The sequence below is a fragment of the Alligator sinensis genome, unplaced genomic scaffold (genome assembly GCF_000455745.1).
Source record: "Alligator sinensis unplaced genomic scaffold, ASM45574v1 scaffold1931_1, whole genome shotgun sequence".
Classification (NCBI taxonomy): Eukaryota; Metazoa; Chordata; order Crocodylia; family Alligatoridae; genus Alligator; species Alligator sinensis.
Window position 1 is genome coordinate 462,589 of NW_005842866.1, and position 21,973 is coordinate 484,561.

The 21,973-nt window shown below is 46.2% G+C and overlaps 1 protein-coding gene across 1 annotated transcript in view; it reads right to left on the reverse strand.

Moving 5' to 3' along the window:
- The window catches only part of LOC102386217 (disintegrin and metalloproteinase domain-containing protein 20-like), a 78,156-nt gene that overhangs the window by 50,682 nt on the left and 5,501 nt on the right, over window positions 1-21,973 (reverse strand). The window contains exons 3-10 of the mRNA XM_025191870.1: window positions 21,332-21,396; window positions 20,147-20,225; window positions 17,132-17,208; window positions 15,401-15,596; window positions 12,069-12,140; window positions 7,649-7,720; window positions 3,783-3,952; window positions 741-822 (exon numbers count right to left, since the gene is read on the reverse strand). Of these exons, the coding sequence (XP_025047655.1) occupies window positions 741-822; window positions 3,783-3,952; window positions 7,649-7,720; window positions 12,069-12,140; window positions 15,401-15,596; window positions 17,132-17,208; window positions 20,147-20,225; window positions 21,332-21,396 (813 nt within the window). The remainder of the gene's footprint in view (window positions 1-740; window positions 823-3,782; window positions 3,953-7,648; window positions 7,721-12,068; window positions 12,141-15,400; window positions 15,597-17,131; window positions 17,209-20,146; window positions 20,226-21,331; window positions 21,397-21,973) is intronic.

A 21,973-nucleotide genomic window follows, 5' to 3' on the forward strand; every position in this document is an offset into this window, starting at 1 on the left:
GCCAATTTTTCCATGAGGAGATCATGGGACACCAGATTGAAGGCTTTTTTAAAATCGAGATATATGACATCAATCTCTTCTCCCTTGTCTGGGTGATATGTCACCTGGTCGTAGAAGGAGATGAAATTGGTCAGGCAAGACCTACCCACGATAAACCCATGCTGGCTGTCCCTCAGGGTGTTGTCATCAGCCAGTTTGTCAAGAATGGTCTCTTTGATATTTTTTTCCAGGTTGGATAATAGGGAAAAACTTTCTCACGAGGAGGGTGGTGAAACACAGGAACAGGTTACCCAGAGAGGTGGTGCAGTCTCCATCCCTGGAGGTTTTGAAGCCCCGGGTAGACAAAGCCTTGGCTGGGATGATGCAGTTGGGGTTGGTCCTGCTTGGAGCAGGGGGTTGCACTAGATGTGACCTCCTGAGGTCCCTTCCACCCTCATTGTCTGTGATTATATGACTAACGCTTTCATTTGCTATTTGGTGCTCCTGTGAGATACTGTAAGGACAACTGCAGCTCAAGTGCTTAATTTAGTTATCAGCATACTCTGGGGAAAAACTTTTTCCTAAAATTCAGTCTGAAAACATGGGGTTGGCTCGTTTGCAGGGTCAACTTATAATCAGAACAATAGGGTAAATGTGTAAAGAAAACTTCCATGCCACTGAGCCCAGCATACTAATGAACCCAGTTTTACAATAATGAACTCATCTTCTATGATTCGTGCTGTGGTCACTATTCAACTTACTTTGACAACAGCTACTGAAGGATGATGTTTGCACAGCGATTCTCCAAGTGAAAGTCCAAACAGTCCAGGGTAGCTTCCACCCCTATAGCACAAAATACAGGAAAAGAAAAGGAACGTCAAAAGCTGACATAAAATGGTGCTCCATTACGTGGAAATGCATTCAGTCTAATTAACAGATTCAGGAAACACGTTCTACTTAATTAGGGAAGAAGAAACTCTTCTCTTATAAATGTATTTTCTCGCAACACAAGGGTCGAGCCATCCTGCCTCTTACTGTCTAACATCAGGTAGTCAGAGCCAATTTGAAACATCTCTGAACTTTCTCCCCCTGACATGCAAAGAAAGATGCCTCTGAGGAATCGAGAAAGATGTCTGTGAAGACAGAAAGCTATCTTCATTATTGGCAATTGGTTTGTGATTGGGCAGTAAAAGGTACAGTGGAGACGTTCAAACGTAACAGCTTAGCCAGAGCCCAATCGCCAACCAACACGGTGAAGTTCACATCGTTTGGTAAAAAAAAGGACAGGTTCGGATTCATCTATAAGCCGATTACACCAGGATGTGGAGCTTGCTTCTATTTGGGACTGGCTTCCCCTCCTTGTTTCATGTATCGGGAGCAGTCCTAGAAAATAGCCTCCCCTCGGGCTCTATAAGACATGGGGAAGAAGCAGGCACCCAATTTCTCACTAGGAGGGTGGTGAGCACTGGAACAGGCTCCCTAGAGAGGTGGTGCAGTCTCCATCCTTGGAGGTTTTGAAGACCCAGCTCAACAAAGCCTTGGCTGGGATGATGCAGTCAAGGCTGGTCCTACTTGGAGGAAGGGTTTGGACTAGATGTGACCTCCTGAGCTCCCTTCCACCCTCGTTTCTCTGATTCTGTGATTGTAAATCAAATGCCATACATCAGGGTACAATGGGTGTATCTCTAATAAGTCAGTGAGTGGAGACAGAAAACAAATGAGCAGGCAAAGTTGCATTTTGGTGCTCTCGGTCCCTGACACCTAACTCTTGAGATCAGCCTAGCAGTCGGTAATAAATAAAGCGGCTACCGTGACTGGGAAGATCAAGGGAAGGTCTGAAAAACTGCTTGCAAGTGAGCTCAAAGTTACATCTACCAAAGCTTTGTGTGGCTGATGTCCAGTCAGCAATGCCCGGTGGAAATACCATGTGGGCTAACAGTCCTCCTTCAAGGCCTACAGGTCACCAAAGTTTTTCCAAGCTCAAAAGCTGCTCTGCAACCCTCTAGAGCGAATGCTCTCCAGAGACAGAAAACCTCCCGTAGTGGTGGGATACCTCTGAAGACCTTTAGATGTGCAACAATGACAGGGGAGCAGCCATGAAAATGCAAGCTCTGATTTCCTAGAAGGGGATTTTAAGGGACTGAATATCGTTTTGCAATCCTGCCAAAGGAAGAGCAATCTAAGATTTCCCTCTGTACCTATTCTCCCATCCAGAGACAATTTTACAAACCCGCTGGTACTGAATTTAGCACAATTTCCAGGCAGAAAATGCCATTTCAACCAAAAAAAAAAAAAAAAATAGAATCTCTGCAGGAAACGTCCAACGTTGTTAAAACTAAATATTTCATCTGAGAAGGTTTTGACTAATAGATTATTTTGTTGCATTGGGCAGAGCAAATATTTCATTTCAAAGCAGTTCAACCAAACTTCGAACTGCACTTTCCTAATAGCTTGCTACCCTACAGGAGCCGGGGGAGCTGTATTTTTGGCCTCCATTCTTCCTATGGGCCAGACTCTTAAGCGTTCACTCTCACGTAAATCAATACAAACTCCCTTTTAATTGCATGGAGCACACTGCATTTAGCTGAATCCAAGACACTGCCTATGTAGTGGGGGTCAGACACCAGTGGGGAGCAAGGGGTGGGAGTCTGGCCCCTTGCCGCCCACCGCTGCTTTCCCTGCCACAGCGGTAGGGGACAAATTTAAGACAACTCTCCAATAATTCGATTCCAGACCTGGACACTTATAATAAATGTATAATTTTCCATGCCTAGAATCAAAGACTGGGGGAGAGACTGGGGGAGGGGGTCATCTTAAATTTGTCCCCTACCACTGCGGCAGGGAAAGCAGTGATGGGGGGTAAAGGGCTGGACTCCCACTCCTTGCACCCCACTGGCATCTGCCCCCCACCACATACCCCTCCATGCTTTTGCCTCCCGCCCTCTGCCACTTGCCCCTGCAACTAGTGCCTGCCCCTGACCTCCTGCCAGGTGCCGCCCGCCCCATTCCCCCGCTGCTTACTTTTGGGGCAGCTCTGGCCCGGGGACAGTAGAGACAGCGATGTGGCCCTGGCCCAGCCTGGCCAGGTACAAACAGCACCTGCAGCTCTGGGCCTGATGGGTTGGAGCTGGAGCCCAAAGTAAGTGGTAGAGCAAAGCCGCTGCCTGCCTCAGGCTGGTACTCAAATCTAAGACAAAGCTCCCCCTGGTGTTGACTGTGGGAAAAAAAACGTGTCTTGGATTCAAATAAATAGAATAAAAGTAGTCATACGACTGCATTCATAACAGGAGATGTCATCTAGCCAAGCACAGCTCCAGGTGGAGGACTCCAGTGTCAAACTCTCAAACTACAAATTTGCCAATACTGGAACAGGTTACCCAGAGAGGTGGTGGCATCTCCATCCTTGGAGGTTTTGAAGACCCAGGTCGACAAAGCCTTGGCTGGGATGATGCAGTTGAGGCTGGTCCTGCTTGGAGCAGGGGGTTGCACTAGCTGTGACCTCCTGGGGTCCCTTCCACCCTCATTTTCTATCCTTCTGTAATTTCATGCTAGGATCGCAACATCTAATTTTGAAACAAACCAAAATGAAGTATTTGGGATCTGTACAAAACGACCCAAATGAAACATTTTCATTTCAGGATGTCAACACAAGTGTGTTCCCACGGGAAAGAACGGCCCCCCAAAATGTTCTGAAATGTCAGGGTGGATGTTTTTCCAGCTGTCTTCCACGCCCAAAAGGTGTGCTTTCACTTTTACGGGAATAAAAAACACAGGCTGGCATTTGAAATAAAAGAGAGTCGTACACCATTAATTCGGCAAGGTCAAAATGCAAACGGCGCTGGAGAACCCGGTGAGCGTAGTCTGCAAACAACTCAAGAATGCGATTCAAATGGGGCGTGATCACGGTGATGTCTCTTTCTGTCCAGATCTCGACTCCAACCAGACTAATGCGAAGACCGAATGGATGGAACATCTGGAAACAGATCAGGCATTAAAAAAAGTCATTTAACCGCAATACTTGGACGGGGCTATCCCTCACTTCTCCGCATGAGTGGTGCCCTCCTCGGCCCAAGTTCTGTTCGCTCCTCCAGCAGCAACAGAATTTGGGCTGAGTATTCAGCTGTTAAAAGGACCCTATGAATGTGAAACTCTTGTTTTTATCTGGAACCCCCCCTTTACATATGATAGTTTCATCTGCAATGATTACAGCTGGAAGCGTTGATCAGAGAATATCTGTTTATTTGTTCACTGCTTTTCACAGTATTTCATACGTGCCGGTTTGTCTGCTCTAAGGATGCTGAGAGGCCTTTTAAGTCCTGTCTCAGGCACTAAATGTGACAACACAACTCTTGTCCTGTACGAAACTGTTGCTGTACTGCATGCGATACCAAGCATGAATAATCCAACATTGCATTGTTCGAATGGCAGACTGGAGTTCATTGTCTTCATGCCTATTCGGGGGGATTTTGCATATTAACCGTATTTTCTTGGGATTTCCCAGTTGGTCTAATAAAAGGTATCATTTTGGAACCAAGAGTTCTAGTTTTTTGTATAGATACCCAAAACGAACATTTTAAAGAAATGCTCTGGCCCGATATAAAAAGTTTCCAAAAGCATATGCCCTTTAAAAAGTAGACAATCTGGGTGAACCTGATATCTTTTATTAAACCAACTTAAATAGTTGGAAAAAAAAATTTTAAGCAAGCTTTCAGGTTCAAAAACCCTTTTTTCCCCAACTTTTTAAGTTGGTCTAATAAGAGATATCAGATTCACCCAAAGAACCTTGTCTGCCCGTGTCCTTAGATGAACACGGCTGCAACCTACACCCCTTTAAAAAGTACGCCTTGCTTTTCTAAAACTGAAGTCTTTTGCAGGATTTTTTTAAGATAACAGCATTGTTTATTCCCTCATTTAAGTTTTATAAGGTCCATTTTTGCAAAAGACAGTAGACATCAATGAAGGCAGCTAGAGGCAAACTCAAGTTCATCACGGGGGCACAGAAGGGAATTGGTGAGGTTTTATTCACCAAGGCGCCCCCGGGGGTTACAAGAAATAATGGCCACAAGCTAGCAGAGAGCAGATTTAGACTGGACATTAGGAAGAACTTCTTCACAGTTCGAGTGGCCGCGGTCTGGAACGGGCTCCCAAGGGAGGTGGTGCTCTCCCCTAGTCTGGGGGTCTTCAAGAGGAGGTTGGATAGGCATCTAGCTGGGGTCATCTAGACCCAGCCCTCTTTCCTGCCTATGCAGGGGGTTGGATGACGCTGAGTTCCTGAGACTTCAACGCGGACAGCACATTAATCACACCCGACGAGGGCAACCTTCATCCGGGGTTATCAGTGCCGTTGCTGCTGTTGCCCGTTTCGACCTTCTGGCGTGGATTTGTCCGCCCTGCCTTAGCTGGGCAAGTGGCGGGAGGGCACGGGGGGTGGCACGGTTTTCCGGGGCCAATTGCGCCGTAAGTTTGAGGACTGCCTGCATTTGGTTGATCTAATAAAAGATATCAGATTTACCCAAAGAACCTCATCTGCCTCTGTCCTTAGACCAGCACGGCTACAACCAACACCCGTGAAGTTTTGTTTCATCCGTCGGTCGGGTTTGCTGGTGACGCCTACACCGGCCAATGCTTCAGCAAAGCCTTTGTGTGAGCAGCATATATTAATCAATGCTCCAGAGAGGCCTACAATGATTAACTAGTTAATCACGTCTTAAATGTAATGTCTGTCAGGGGCCTTAGAGCAAGAAACCCCCTCAAATTGAACAGGTGAGGGTGTGGCGTCTGTGGGAAACTGTTTAAGAGCAATTGAAACAGGTCCTCTCAGTAAAAAAGGCTAAAGAAATGTTTCATAAAAATGAAAGCAAATGTGTTAAGGGTTTTAGTGTCACCCTATGCATTCTTCTCTCTCACGAGATGTCTTCCTGGAAAATAACCTTCAGCTTTTATTACAAGTGGAATTTCCCAAGAATTGCTCTCAGGGTCAATCTTATTTCATATTTTTATGAATGCCACTGGCCCAATAAGGAGGAATGGACTCCAGAAATTTGCTCAGGATTCAGAATTGGAAGGCATTATCAATACAGGGGGAAAAAATTAGACTATTGCCTAGGCATTATCAATACAGGGGAAAAATAATCAGACTATTGCCTAGGCATTATCAATACAGGGGAAAAATAATCAGACTATTGCCTAGGCATTATCAATACAGGGGAAAAATAATCAGACTATTGCCTAGGCATTATCAATACAGGGGAAAAATAATCAGACTATTGCCTAGGCATTATCAATACAGGGGAAAAATAATCAGACTATTGCCTAGGCATTATCAATACAGGGGAAAAATAATCAGACTATTGCCTAGGCATTATCAATACAGGGGAAAAATAATCAGACTATTGCCTAGGCATTATCAATACAGGGGAAAAATAATCAGACTATTGCCTAGGCATTATCAATACAGGGGAAAAATAATCAGACTATTGCCTAGGCATTATCAATACAGGGGAAAAATAATCAGACTATTGCCTAGGCATTATCAATACAGGGGAAAAATAATCAGACTATTGCCTAGGCATTATCAATACAGGGGAAAAATAATCAGACTATTGCCTAGGCATTATCAATACAGGGGAAAAATAATCAGACTATTGCCTAGGCATTATCAATACAGGGGAAAAATAATCAGACTATTGCCTAGGCATTATCAATACAGGGGAAAAATAATCAGACTATTGCCTAGGCATTATCAATACAGGGGAAAAATAATCAGACTATTGCCTAGGCATTATCAATACAGGGGAAAAATAATCAGACTATTGCCTAGGCATTATCAATACAGGGGAAAAAATCAGACTATTGCATAGGCATTATCAATACAGGGGGAAAATCAGACTATTGCATAGGTAGAACTGAATGCCCTTGAGCAATGGCAGGATTAATATACACCAGATTAAGTGTAAACAGTACCGAGGACGACCTGCTACCTTTCCACTTCTCCTTATGTGTAGGGACCTACTAAAATTGGGGTTTTGTGATTTTGGCAGAAACGGTGAAAAGCGGCGGCTTCCTCAATCCCTGCGAAAAATGGCTTTTCCCATGATTTTGTATAATTGCCCCCCCCAAATAATGAAAGCTTACTGAAATGCAAAGAAAGCAGCAATCCCTGCAGCCACAGAGCACATGGTTTGAGAGAGAGCTACTGAGAGGCTGAGCTAGTGATGTAGACCCCATGAAGGCGCCGGTCAGGAAAGTGAAAGGGTTTTGGTACCGTCTTTTAAGGAACCAAGCACACTGCTGCAGCAATGCTGCAGTCTGAAGATGAGGAATTGGCCCCCAATCAGCGGTGAGGGGGGACTTGCCATGAAAAGACCGCAAAATCGGCTCTGCGCGTTGCAAGCAGCCCCCTTTGTCTCGCCACGAATTCGGTAGGTCCCTACTTACGTGTTGGTTCGTGAGCTGATAAACCAAAACCATCCCTTCTGCCTCCCTGCAAACCCCTTGAAACTACCTGGGGTAGAGGCAGTCCCACAACAACGGCTCCTGTGAACTGTACCGCAGCCTGTGATACAGGGAGTCTGCTCATAGACCGACAGGGCATCTTCTGCCTCCTTATTCCCTTGTGCGGCTGTGCATCATTAGTCAGGTTTGCCCCAAATAAATATGAATTACTCACGTAATTCATCAAATGAACGTACTGAAGCATCTTCCGGGTCAGTAGAGTTTCATTGGCATTTTCATGGAGAAACTAGAAGTAGTAGGAGAAGAGTATATCTTAGAGTCTCCATTCTGTGTAGAAAAGCAATATTTTGCAAAAATACATGCAATTCATGTTACGGGGGCATTCTGCAGTTCTTTGCAATCAGCTTTGGTTTTGGGCGTTTTTTGTTTTGTTCAAGGGGCGTTTTTTTGGGGGGGGGGCGGGGGGGGTTGTTCTGTTTTTTTTAACAGCTGAATAATTTGGTGTCATCCCCAAACTAGGCCACCTCACTGCATACTCCCCCTTCCCAAACGATGAGTAAGTTAAAAAGCACAGACCCTTGGGGGGCTTCCCTCCCTTGTGGCTAGCAACTACTCTTGTTTTGTTCTAGGGGCGTTTTTGGGGGTGGGGGGGGTTGTTCTGTTTTTTTTAACAGATGAATAATTTGGTGTCATCCCCAAACTAGGCCACCTCACTGCATACTCCCCCTTCCCAAACGATGAGTAAGTTAAAAAGCACAGACCCTTGGGGGGCTTCCCTCCCTTGTGGCTAGCAACTACTCTTCTCTTTCTATAGTTTAGCCAGTGACTGATTTACAAGTGGACTGTACATTCAAACGTAATAAGTAATGATTAAGTTGGACTTTCAGTTCTGCAGCAATGCATACGAAGACTGAATGGCCAGAATGTAAGAAATGTGTATCTTGTTCATTGATCTGACATGCAATGAGCCTACTAGGTGTGTGGCCTGTCTAGAAGAAGGACAGTCTCCTTCGAGGTGCTCCAGTGACCTGTTTTCACTCTAAGAGCAAGGAAAAAAAAGGACAGGGCAGGCTGCCATCCATTCTGCTTTTAGAAGTAGTGGAAGCAAAGCAGCTCAGCTCTGTTATTTAAAAAGACTGGAATCATATAATCACAGACAATGAGGGTTGAAGGGATCTCAGGAGGACACATCTAGTCTAACCCCTTGCTCCAAGCAGGACCAGCCCCAACTGCATCATCCCAGCCAAGGCTTTGTCTACCTGGGGCTTCAAAACCTCCAAGGATGGAGAGTTCACAAAGAAGGAAGGACCAGAGAAAACTCATTCTAGCTCCGAACCCATCAGGGGACAAGCAATAAAAGCCTCTACCATATTTGCCAGCTTTAATCTTGCCTCTAACAAAGCAACTGATTTGAGAAAGTCTTTACATCGGAGGGTTTTAAATCCTTTAAGCAGGCACACCTTCTGTATCGAGAGGCATCCAGATGCCATTCAGTGAAGCCGGGGGCAGAAAGAACTGTTGCGAGAGCAAAGGGACGTCCTCCGGTTATGACTTCTTGGGATCCCAAGTTATCAAAACTGAAGACAAAGTATAAGGAGACAAAGCTTCGTTCCAAAAGGCAGTCAGATCTCCCAGCGCAGACTACTGATCACTATTGTGATGGGTTCACAAGAAGTTGTTGCCAGCTGCCGTGCAAAAATCTGTCTACCTGTTACACTAGATCCAACACCAATACGAGCTATAATACCACAGGCTATGGTCACGCTTGCTGACAGTCCTCCGCCCAAGTCTTCCACCACACAAGACCCTTTTTGGATCACTCTTGAAATTCCTGTCGCTGCAGCATTTTCTGGGCAAAACCACTAATAGCAAAGGAGTTATCCAGACAGCAACTGCAAGGGGATCCGTGATCACATGTTAACAACAGATTTTACCAACAAAGCCTATTAGAGAAGGAGAAACATTTTCAAACAGAGATATGGTGTGGATCTGTACTGTTCTAACCTGCAACATAGGGATTTAAATACAAGCCTCTGGCTGGAGTAACAAGCCCATTTGTTGACGAAGCTGGCTTTCCCCGGGCAGTAGTGAGAGACTCATTATGCTGCACACGCACACGCACACACACACTGTGGGTGCTTCTACACATGCATTGATGTGCTTTTGCTAATGCGCCTTAAATTTAGTACCTCCATTGTGATGTACTAGAAAAAGGCGCATTAGCCTATTTTAATGTACATTAGTGAACGTGCAGTTTTTAGTGATGCTTTAATGCACATTAAAATAGGCTAATGCGCATTAAAGTGCATGTGTTGATGCCCCCACCCACACACGTATATATACACACACCTATATATACATACATATATATGCACAGATATGTATATACATGCATATATATGCACACTTGTATATATTTATATATATATATACACACACACACATATATATACATACACATACACCTAAAATCGCACATATACACATATATGAACAAATACACACACACATATAAAGTCTTCCCCGCCAGGGAACCGGGAGATGTTGGATCCATCTTCGTTACACAAAAGAAGGCATCGGTCCCCTACAGGCATAGTGGAGACTCTTTCAGAAATGAATGGAATAATAAATGGATGCTGACCTAGGGGACAGATCAGTCCCATATCAATATCTAGAGATTACCCCTAGCGTGTCTGTTGGAGAGATTTATCTGCCCATATTTGAGGCTGGAGGGTCATCTTCTGGACAGAGGATTAACACTTCCTTTTCTAAGTGAGATATCTTGTCTGGCGAGAGCAAGCTGGCCTTCAGCCACAAGCACTCAAACAACGTCAAAAGAGCAGGTAAGCGATCAGCTCTCTCAAGAGTCTCCCAAGCTGCATGCAAAACCAGCCCCAAACCCTCTGGCAGTGGAAGATGCAGTACAGATATTTTAAGCAGGACAAGTGCACGCCACAACATCTGATAAAAGAGGCGAGGAAACGTATGTGCTGGGTACACAGGTTTCATTTGTTACAGTGGAAGTAAGGGCTACTAAATGGAGGTGACATGCCACAGGTACCATCTGTTAAAAAACTTCCAAATGACTAATAAAAACTTACACAACCTCTTGGCTGAAAGAGGGGGATGCTTGAAGGCCATCTTGGATGTGGGCCTCCAGCTTTTGTATGCACTACAAGATAAGACATCAGCAGATGACTGATGCAGTCTCCTTGTAGGCACGGTTGGCAACCTCTTAGTGGCTTACTTGTTCAAAGATATCGGTACAAGAAGACAGAGGCGAGAGCGGGGAAGTGATGCGGAGGATGCAACAATAAGCCAGGATGAAACAAGTGTCCCTGTGCCTGGAGAACCAGGACACTGAAGCAATGGGAAGGCTTTGTGCAACCGGGAGCCCACGTGCTGCCAGAATGAGGGGAAGAAATTCTGGGGCAGGAGACTGGAGCAAACACCAAGAGAACGAAATGGCCCGTTGAACTTTAAACCACGGCACAAAGCGCTGCAAAAAAAAACAAAACAAGAAATGGGCTAGGTCTGAAAAGTCAAAGCAATCTACCAAACCAACTGGCAGGGCAAGAAAGGACATTTCGGAGAGCTGGAGAGACCAGAAGCACGTCAAGCAGACAGCCCTTTGCTTCAGCCCAGCCAAGAAGGAGCTGACTGGGAGGGCAGGCTTTCTGCCTCGCGTGGTATGAAATTTGGGACGGGAGCACCCAAGAGCAACCAAGTTCTTCCGACTAACGAACCAGTAGACTCTCGCTGCGCTGACATCAGGGGACAAAGAGGCAGGCAGAGGTCGTCTGTCACCGGATATAGTGGGGACCGCAGGGATGTGAGTGAGCCCCACAACCGAGACGAGCTCTGAGACTAAGAGCTCGGAGACAGAGGAGCAGCTGGACATCACAGCCGGCTGCTGCAAGGTCACGCGTCTGAGTGGGGAATCACTGTATTTTTCTTTCAGATGTAACCCGCATTAGCTCAACACTGGATTTCACGTGCTGACTATAAGCTATGGCAACACGTTTCACTCCAGCGGATATGTCCCAGAGCAGCCCTTGAGTGCTCAAAGTACATGGGCAGCCTGAATTACTACCGTCTCTTGCACGAGCACGCTGAGGGCAGTGGGAAGTGTCCTTACTTTCCCAACCTATTACTGATGAGAATAAATCCAATCCTAATCTGGAAATGAAACTTCAATGTTTTACACATTGTCCCGGGAGTTATATTGAATAGTTTAAAATGCACCACATTACAATGGATGGATGAGGTCCTTCGGGTAAATCTGGTATCTTTTCTTTGGGGTGGGCAATTATTTTGGGTGGAAGGTCACTTATTGAGTTCTGGCAAGCCATCAAGGGCTGCATGACAGGCAGCCGGGGGTAGATAAATATTAATTTTCTAAATTTTTTAGGGGCTGGATACAAGGTCCTGGCAGGCCATATCCGGCCTGCGGGCTGCATTTTGCCCACCCCTATTTTGGACCTACTGGAAGCTATTTGAGTTAGTCTAAGAAAAGATATCAGCTTTACCCAAAGAGCCTTGTCTGCTGATGTCCTTAGACCAACACGGCTACAACCCACACCCACATCACAATTAGGACAGGGTGGTAATACCTATCATTTGATGCAACATACCTTTGCTTTGTCTGCAATAAGATACAGCTCTAAATATCTGGTAGATGTGTACAAAAGGTTTCCTTCGTCTCCCTGGAAGCAAACATACGTAGAACAAGGTGATGGGAAGGAAATGCAGGCGGTTAAGCTCAATGCAGAATCATACAAATACAACCCTGACACGTGCCCATCCATGTTGGAGCACTCACCCACCTGGAAAAGCCCAGAGAAATGTAACGGGTCTGCAGCACCACATCCTGCACGCGCGTGTTCATCTGGACGTGCCCCTAAAGGTCACATCTAGCCCAACCCCCTGCCCAAGGCAGGATCAGCCCTGGCCAAACCAGCCCGGACAAATCATCGTCTAAACTCTACATCATACTACTGTATATACCTGTGTGCCATGTATACCTTTGAATATTAGTGCTCATTTCTTTCTCCATAGGCATACTGCAAAATGATCGGTTGTGGTCGCCTAACATCAGCCTAGCATCTGAAGAACTGAACCTGGGTTCATAAAAGCTTGTGCTCTATCTGTATAGCTTATTTAGTCAGTCTATAAAGGGGCATATCTGCCCTGTCTTCAGCCTAACCAAGAGACATACTTGCTTTCAAGCTAAGCCTGGTCATATGGTCACTGAAACAAGGACCAAGCAGAAGACCACGGGTGGAGGTCCAGCAATGAGAAATCAAAACTACTCCCAGTTGCTTGCAAAACTGCTGCTCACCCAATCCTACGTTTCAAACGGCAGCAACATATTGTTTTCAAACACGCACGAAATTGTACCAATGCAATTGGTGAAGGATATCCTAATTTGGCGCCGTTAAAACGTTGTGGCTCATTCCTCATGAGATCTTTTTCCTACTTCTGCTCTCCCAAAGGGATATAAGGTGCCTGCGTTTACTGACGTAGAGGTGGAAAAACTGGTTCACAGGAGTTTCGGGAGGTTCTTAAAAGACTTTTAGTAACCAACTGTTCTTGCATGTATCCCACTGAGATGCGGATTTTGATCCTCAGTTGAAAGTGGGGAGAGTTGAGTTTGGGTAGAGGTGACAATAGATTATTTTAGTAGTGCCTGGGCAAGGTTGTAGCTATAGCAGAAGACAACATGGGAGGAAAGGATACTTGTAGGTGGTATCTTTTGTTGGACTAACTGGATAGTTGGGACACATGCAGAGCAGCTTCTGGGAACCCTTCCTCCAATACAAAAATGCCGGTAGGATAGTTTAGTACTAGTGTAGGGTTTGCTCCAAGTGCTTCTACATGCAGGGGAAAGCAGAGATGACACTTTCTAAAGAGAAAGACAGCTCGGACATCTGCCTCCAGCAGAGGCAGATCAACTGGGAGAATTTAGGCCTCATATTGGAGCCTGCAGGTGATTTATGGGTCCACAATTTTGTAGATTCATAGATTCATAGATGTTAGGGTCGCAAGGGACCTCAATAGATCATCGAGTCCGACCCCCTGCCTAGGCAGGAAAGAGTACTGGGTTCAGATGACCCCAGCTAGATGCCTAGCCAGCATTCTCTTAAAGACCCCCAAGGTAGGGGAGGATGCCACCTTCCTTGGAAGCCCATTCCAAATTTTGGCCACCCTTGGTCATGGTGCCTATACACGTGCTTCAATGTGTTCTAGTTGGAACACATCAGAGCAGACTTGAGAAAACTCAATTAATCTAATTAGAACACTTCAGCATGCCTCACCATCATGAGTATTCAGCATCCCATGTTTCAAAATGGCGGGAGGGTTGCTTTAACTAAAACTTGTTGAATGAGCTTTAGTTAGAGCACCCCTGCAGCCATTTTGAAACATGGGATGCAGAATACACATGATGCTGTGCTGTGGTGTTTTAATTAAAGCAACTGTCTGGGAGCTTGAATTAAAATGCCCCACACCTACCCTGGAGCATGTGTATAGACACCCTCAGAGAGCCAACCATGACTCAGATAATATGTGCAGGACTGTGAGATCTGAAGCCTAATCCTGGTTTAACCATAGTTTGTATCTTTGCTCGGCTTCCCTACTTGTAAAAATAGTGATCCTTGTTGAACTGCATTCTGTTGTTTTCTGCCCGTTTGTCCAACCTGTCCAGGTCTGCTTGCAGCTGTTCCCTGCCCTCCGGCGTGTCCACTTCTCCCCATAGCTTTGTGTCATCTGCAAACTTGGACAGAGTACACTTCACTCACTCGTCCAAGTAGCTGATGAAGACATTAAAGAGTATCGGTCCAAGGACCGAGCCCTGCGGGACCCCGCTGCCCACACCCTTCCAGGTCGATACCGACCCATCCGCCACGACTCTCTGGGTGCGACCCTCCAGCCAATTCGCCACCCACCGGACCGTGCAGTCATCCAAGTCACAGCCTCTTAACTTGTTCACCAGTATGGGGTGGGATACCGTATTGAAGGCCTTCCTGAAGTCTAAGTATACGACATCAACCCCTACTCCTGTGTCCAGGCGTTTGTAGTTGTAGAATAATAGAAAACAAGGGCTGGAAGGGACCTCGGGAGGTCACATCTAGTGCAACCCCCTGCTTAAAGCTGGACCAGCTCCACCTACATCATCCCAGTCAAGGCTTTGTCTAGATGGGGCTTAAAAGCCTCCGAGGATGGAGAGTCCACAACTTCTCTGGGGAGCCTGCTCCAGTGTTTTATTACCCTTCTAGCAGGAAAGTTTTTTTTTTCTAACATCCAACTTAAACCTCCCTTGCTGCAACTTGAGCCCATTGCTCCTTGTTGTGTCATCTGCCACCACCAGCTGTTCACGTTGCTGTTCGGTGGCTTCTGCTGTCTCCTTTGGACACATGGGGCAATCGCTATGTGAAAGCATGGACACCAATCTGACATCAACCCCACAAAGAGACAAAACCTGTGGCAGAGCCGTTCAACCTCCCTGGGCATCCCGGCACTGAGTGCAGAGTAGCTATTCTTCAACAACAAATCTCTAAATTCCAACTTAAATGCCAAACTGCTGAACAAGAAATCATTCACAGCCTGGATTAAACTAAGCACGGTCTCAGTAGAGATTATGGATGATGGATCAGCAGTTATAACCCCTCAGGACCTCAATGGGTTGGTTAACTGCTTTGTGACCCTTTGGATTTCAACTCACCTTGACCTCTCTTAGTGGGGTCCCTTCCTTTCCTCCCCCTTCCCCATCCTGTACATTTAACTGGCCTTATTCCTTTCTATTTAGTATCGCAGCTCTCTGCAGGTTTGTTCTTTACATCTGCCTATGAAAGCTCCTGTCTTTCTAAACAGGTTAGCCTATAAGGTACCACACTGCCTTATGCACAGCTTCGTATACAATACGCAATATGCATTTACTTGATATGAACGGATATACCAAACTTACATCTTTTCCAAGCTGTCTCTCCATTGTCGGAGGTTCTCTGTGCTCCGCTGCTGGATCTCTCATATCTTCGTCGACGACCCCACACCGCTCAGGGGAGTCTTCCTCAAGTGCCGCCCGATAAAGGAGGTGTTGGAACGAAGGGGAAGACGCAACGGGTTCGATTTCGTAGTCAACGCCGTATATTTTCAAGTAGCCCCTGTATTGCGAAACTCGAGTGTGATTTCAAGACTGAAGAAAACTGACAAGCTCTTGAAAAACTGCAGGTAGTGTATAAACATCCTTGAATGCAAGAACCAGAGGTCCAGACCGTAAACTAAAGCAATTCCCGGAGCTACCCCGCATTTGCTTGCTCCTCTGGAGCTGGGCTGTTCTCGGTGGTGGAGTATGACAAGACAAGGAGCAACGGGCTCAAGTTGCAGCAAGGGAAGTTGAGGTGGGATAGTATGAAAAAATTCTCATAAGTGGGGTGGTGAAGCCCTGGAGCAGGCTCCCCAGAGAGGTGATGGCATCTCCATCCTTGGAGGTGTTTAAACCCTGGGCAGACAAAGCCTTGCCTGGGATGATGTAGTTGGGGCTGGTCCTGCTTGAAGCAGGGAGTTGAACTAGATGTGACTCCTGAGGTCCCTTCCCACCCCCATTTTCTAATGGTTTCTATGTTTTCTTCCTGCCCCGTTCTGTGAAGACTACATGGCTACCAACACCTGCTCTGAATTAAGAGTCCGACATGCCTCCCACGCCACACAGTTGCCATCCCTATACTATTTTTCTATTATTTTAAAACATGAAGTTTATGAATGTGCAATTTTAGCCCTAGGCAATAACACTGGAGAGTCAAAGGGCTTCTCAGGCAAAGTGCCCCGCTGCTTGTGCAGTTAAGGCAAGCCGGTTTCCAGAGCCAATGGCACATAAGGGAGTGACAGATGCAGTAGGTATAACCAAGCACTTTTTGCTGCCAGAGAAGTCACCAAGCTGGCTGATGGAGAGGAAATAGTGCAGGGGTACACAAATCCAGAGTCCTCCACACGGATGCCTGTTTTATATAGCCACGGATGCATCGTTAGCTAATGCTCAATTAGTTACATAGGTTCACTTTTAGACACTTGTTTAAGGACCGCTCAGCACGCTAATCACGTGCCAAGCCTGCGCTCTGAACTAGATGGCACCTGCTAACCTACATTAGCTTTGCCGGTGCCGCATCATTTGAACTTGTTATAATTATGGTACTTTGTCCAGAACTGAGAAAGCAGACCGACACAGCTTGTCATTACTCCAAGATGCCCTAATAACCTTTTCTAGCCATATATCGTGCCTCCCTGGTTAGTGCTTGCATCTGTCCCTGCCGTGCAGATGCATCCTCTCTCAGATCAGCCAGCCACACAATCTAGCTCTTCAGGAGGTTTTACTGATTTAATCCTTGCAAACCTGTCCAACAAGACCAATTGTGTTGCATCCGACTGCTTTTAAATCCCCGAAACATTTAAAATCAGGTTGCCAGGGGGCAGCCGCCCAGCACAGGATGTGCTGCAGCTCCAGAAGCATGACAGCAAGATGCCTTAACCACAATGCCATCACATCGTGGACCACAGGGATCTTAAACTGAAGGCAAGCAATCTGTACTAGGGAAAGGTAAAAAGGAACTAAAATCTGCATGTTCTGTTCCAAGAGGTGAAAATAATCTAGCATAAAGCGATTCACTATTGATGATCTTACATCTTGAGAAGCCTACATTACCAGAGCCCAGAGCAGGTGCTGAGAACGGCCACCGATCCTGGGACGTCTTCTACGTATCCAGTGTAGAAGCAGTCATCCTGCAAGGTCCAAAACGATTTTATTCTAGATCAGGTGGAACACCCCATATTATCAGTCACACAGAGCACCCCGGGCTTATTATTCACACATCCATGGCACCTAGCTGAAGATGTCTGTAAGCAGAAAAAAAAGAGGACTGGTGGAAACGAAACTAGTTTTTAATACAATAATATCTGGGGAAAGTGAAGGAATAATGATGAAGGATGGTCAATTGAATAGCCAAACTACATAACACCTAGACCTGGGTAGACTGCGCATGTAGACTGGCATTATCATTACAGATAGACAAAGAATATACCCCCTAACCAAGTTAACGTTGCTCAGTCCAATGGGGGAGAAGTCAAACAAGAAGCAGGAAGAAAACTCTACCTGTTTATGTTAAATGAGTTTAGATCTCATTTGACATTTGCTAAGGCAAGGGGGTTACATTTCCACCCTGCCGGCTTGCAGAGTGGCGCGGTTCGAGCTGCCGCTGCATGCAGGTACCGCCGGACGGCTGCACGCTGCTCTGTTCTGGATGCCGATATAAATTACATCAGCATACAAAACCGATGCCAGCTCTATAGCAGGGGTCATCTGTCCAGGCTCGCTGCTCCACCTGATGTTTCAAGAAATGTAATAAAAGCGGTTCGCTTTATATGAAAATTGAACGCTAGGCAAGACGGCAAGAAGAAAGCAAAAGGAATCGTCGGCTTTATCTGTGCGACGGTTTCCCAAGACCTGCTCCATGGCAGCCAACAGGCTGTGCCCCTTATCATTATAGCAAGTTGTATCTGGCTCTAACCCTTTCCAAGGGAAACCCGGTATGAGATTGATTGATTTTCCCCCAGCAAAATAAATGGCTCCTTCCTTTCCGATAACTTGACGAAGGACTGGTCCTTGAAGGAAGGGAGGGCTAGATGGCCGGAAGTGGTAGAGCCTAGTAAAAGCCGTCATAAGAGGGCTGAAGTTTCCTCTTATTTATTTGTATGTCAATTGTGCCAAAAGGCCCCAGACAAGGTCCGTGCCACTGCTGCCCTCTCCGCGCCTCCCCGTCCCCCTCCCCGGGCTCGGCACTAGGCAAATGCGTAGGAAGAGACAATCCCATCCTGGCCCTGAAGAGCTCAAATACTAAACAGATAGTTAAAACAGGGGGAAGAGAAAAAAGGTAGAGAGGTGAAGTGTTTTGCCCGCTATCACAGAGCAGATCAGAAACAAAGCTGGGAATTATAGGTATTAGTCCTGCACTAGAAATACTCACTAAGCACAGCGGAGCCTTTTTGCTCCATCCCTTCCATGTTTGGGGGTCGCTGTATTGGAAGGTAGGAAGCAAGAAAATATTCTTAAAAGACAGTGCATATTCCACATAACTACTGACACACGGGGAAAGAAATGAAGGTGCCACATTCACTGACACAGGGACACGGGACTGGAAAGGGCTTCAGGGCTATCAAGTCCTAACCACTTTAAGTCAAAACACAACGAAAGGCAGAAAAAGCCTTTTTGTTTTTGTTTTTTTTTTAACTTTTCTTTAAAACCATTTATCTTTTGGCCGCTTGAGAACCCATTTTCTGCAGGTTCTTCCCCTCTTTTCCATTAAAAGTTGGTGATTTGATACCGTCTCCCACAGCATGCCTGCAAGCAAGCTAAGTACGGCTTGGATGAACGGACTGTAAGGAGGGTAAAAAGCTGGCTGGTTTGTCGGGCTCAAAGGGCAGCAATCAATGGCTCTATGTCTAGTTGGCAGGTGGTGTCAAGTGGATGCCCCGGGGGTCGGCCCTGGGGCAGGTTTTGTTTAATGTCTTCATCAATAACCTGGAAGATGGGATGCGGTGCATGATCAGCAAGTTTGCAGATGACACCAAGCTAGGGGGAATAGTGGATATGCTGGAGGGCAGGACTAGGATTCAGAGAGACCTAGACAAATTGGAGGATTGGGCCAAAAGAAATCTCATAAGGTTCAACAAGGACAAGTGCAAAGTCCTTAGGAGGGACAATCCCATGCATTGGTGCAGGCTGGGCAGCAGCTCTGCAGAAAAGGACCTGGGGGTGACGGGGGACAAGAAGGTGAATAGGACCCAGAAGTGTGTCCTTGTCACCAAGAAGGCTACTGGCATCCTGGGCTGCATTGGTAGGAGCGGTGCCGGCAGATGGAGGGCAGTGATTCGTCCCCTCTATTCAGCACTGGGGAGGCCATATCTGGAGTTCTGTGTCCAGTTTTGGGCCCCCCACGACAGAAAGGATGTGGACACATTGCAGAGAGACCAGCGGATGGGGGGGAAAATGGGTTTGGGGCTGGGGGGCAGGACTTGTGAGGAGAGGCTGAGGGAACTGGGCTGATTTAGCCTGCAGAAGAGAAGACCGAGGGGGGATTTGATAGCTGCCTCCAACTCCCTGCAGGGGGGTACAAAGAGGATGGAGCTGGACTGTTCTCAGTGGGGGCAGATGACAGGACAAGGAGCAATGGGCTCAAGCTGCAGCAAGGGAAGTTGAGGTTGGATATTAGGGAAAACTTTCTCACCAGGAGGGTAGTAAAGCACTGGACCAGGCTCCCCAGACAGGTGGTGGAGTCTCCATGCTTGGAGTTTCCTAAAAGAGACCCGGGTAGACAAAGCCATGGCTAGGATGATGGAGTTGGGGCTGGGCCTGCTTGGAGCAGAGGTTGGCCTAGATGTGATCACCTGAGGTCCCTTCCAACCCTCATTTTCTCTGATTCTATGATTTAATTAAGAGATTCAGGATTTTACCACTGGGTTATTAATTAATGGTTCATTAACTATACCCGGCACTAAATTTATCTGCCTTCTGCCCAGACCATGGCTAACCTAGTACACAGACACATCCTTAGATTATAATCCAGTGAAATCCCAAGATTTTGCTAGTAATTCAGCAATGCACAGCAGAGCAGTTTACTTTTACTGAGACCTGTACCCTCCACCATGCCCATTTCAGACTCACCTGAATATATGGATAATCAGTTATCAAATCTCCTCTTGTGTTATAAGTAAAAACTGGGAAATTTTTGGCTACGTACATCCTGAAAACAAAAATGAAGAGCCCTAAAATTAGACATGAAAACAAAGGCCCCTGCCATTTGTTGCCCCGATGCAGGCAAACTGTTGGTTTGAAGCATGACCAAGGCATAATCAACTCAATAGCATACAGGTAGCTTAGCTACAGGGATCCATGCTGTAATTGTATTACTTATATGTTATAGATGGGGAAACTAAAGCACTAGGTAGTAAAGGCAACCAGAAATGGGTGCAGCAGAATAGAGATACTGAGCTAGCTAGCTAGCTTCAATGTCATGACAATAATGTGGTTGGATTGTTTGTTCGGATGTTACAGGTTGAAACTGGTTTCAACAGAAATCTTGTGGCAACTAATTTATCCTGCTTCAGCAGCTGTCGCCCCTCCAAAATCACTCACTCAAGGCTCCACAGGAAGCACAGGACAGAGAGGAACAGAACCCAGTCACGAGTCACACTTAGCTATTTAACCTCCAGATACTTCATTAGATGACTATAATTATATGCAACTTTTATTAAGAGGTGCCGGGCACACTTTACACTTCAGACGTGAATAACCAGTTAATGACGTCTTGAAAAGAGCTGCCCGGCCCGTTAATGCAATGGATGGCGTGATAAACCGAGGAATACGCCACACAAAGGATGGGTTTCCATGTCATTTGTTTACACGCCAAGTGTTACGGCATGTGTTCACACGTCATTACACAAAGGATGTGTTCTAATTAGAGGGCTAACATGCAGGGATCACTCCCAAAAAGCAGTTCTCATCTCTCTGAAATATCTTGTCCAGCCTCTCCAACCCTTTCCTTGGCATAAGATCAAATGAGGGGAGTTTCACAAGGGTTGGCAAAGCTAAAACATATTTTTCAAAAACATTTAAAATGGAAATACAGTTTTACTAGAAATGCTTGTCCCTCCATAATACTATGGCCCAAAATAAAGCCATTTTCCTTGCAATCCATTCCTCCTCCTTTTTACCTTCTGTTATTGCTCCTTATCTAGACTGACACTGTCTTGGGGCAGGGTTTTTTTCTTCATACATGAGTGTCAAACCCCACATATAACTATTTTGCTATAAAAAATGTGAAAGAAAGCCTGGAAAGAAAGCACTTACTTCCTTCGTAGGAGATGAACACCGTAGTAATGTCCTTCTATTTTAATGACATAAGACACGGCCTCCTAAAGCATTAAGACGTATTTAACAGTAGTTAAGAATATTTTGATCAACCACGTCCTACATTCACTCTTGCAAGAAGTCGATTTGACTCATCTCTACAGCTGCACGTAGAGCAGGTTTAAACCCACTCCATTCATCAGACCCCAATAGGGAAGTTTTCAAGAGGGGTTTTCCTAACACTGCCACCACTGGATCAGTGTTAGCGAGGGGCGCACCAATGAAGATTTTCTTGGTCGATACACATAGCCCGCTATTAACCAGCCATATCGGCTGATACCGATCCGATAACTGGTTTACAGGAGCACAGGTGGGCAGCGTGGGGAGCAGCTCCCTGCAGGTAAGTCTGTGGAGGGGAAGGGGCATGGGGGAGAGAAGAGACATGGGGGGGCAGACTGAGGACCCCACAGTGAGCAAGGGAGTGGGGCAGGAGCAGGGGCAGGGGCTGGGGGCTCTGCCCAGCCAGGGTGATGAATGAGACCCAGGGCCAGGGCAGGGAGCAGGACAGAGCCATTGGTGGCTCATCCAGGGGATCAGTGTCCCAGCACTTAAAAATGGCAGGTGGGGGGGGGCTTGAGATAA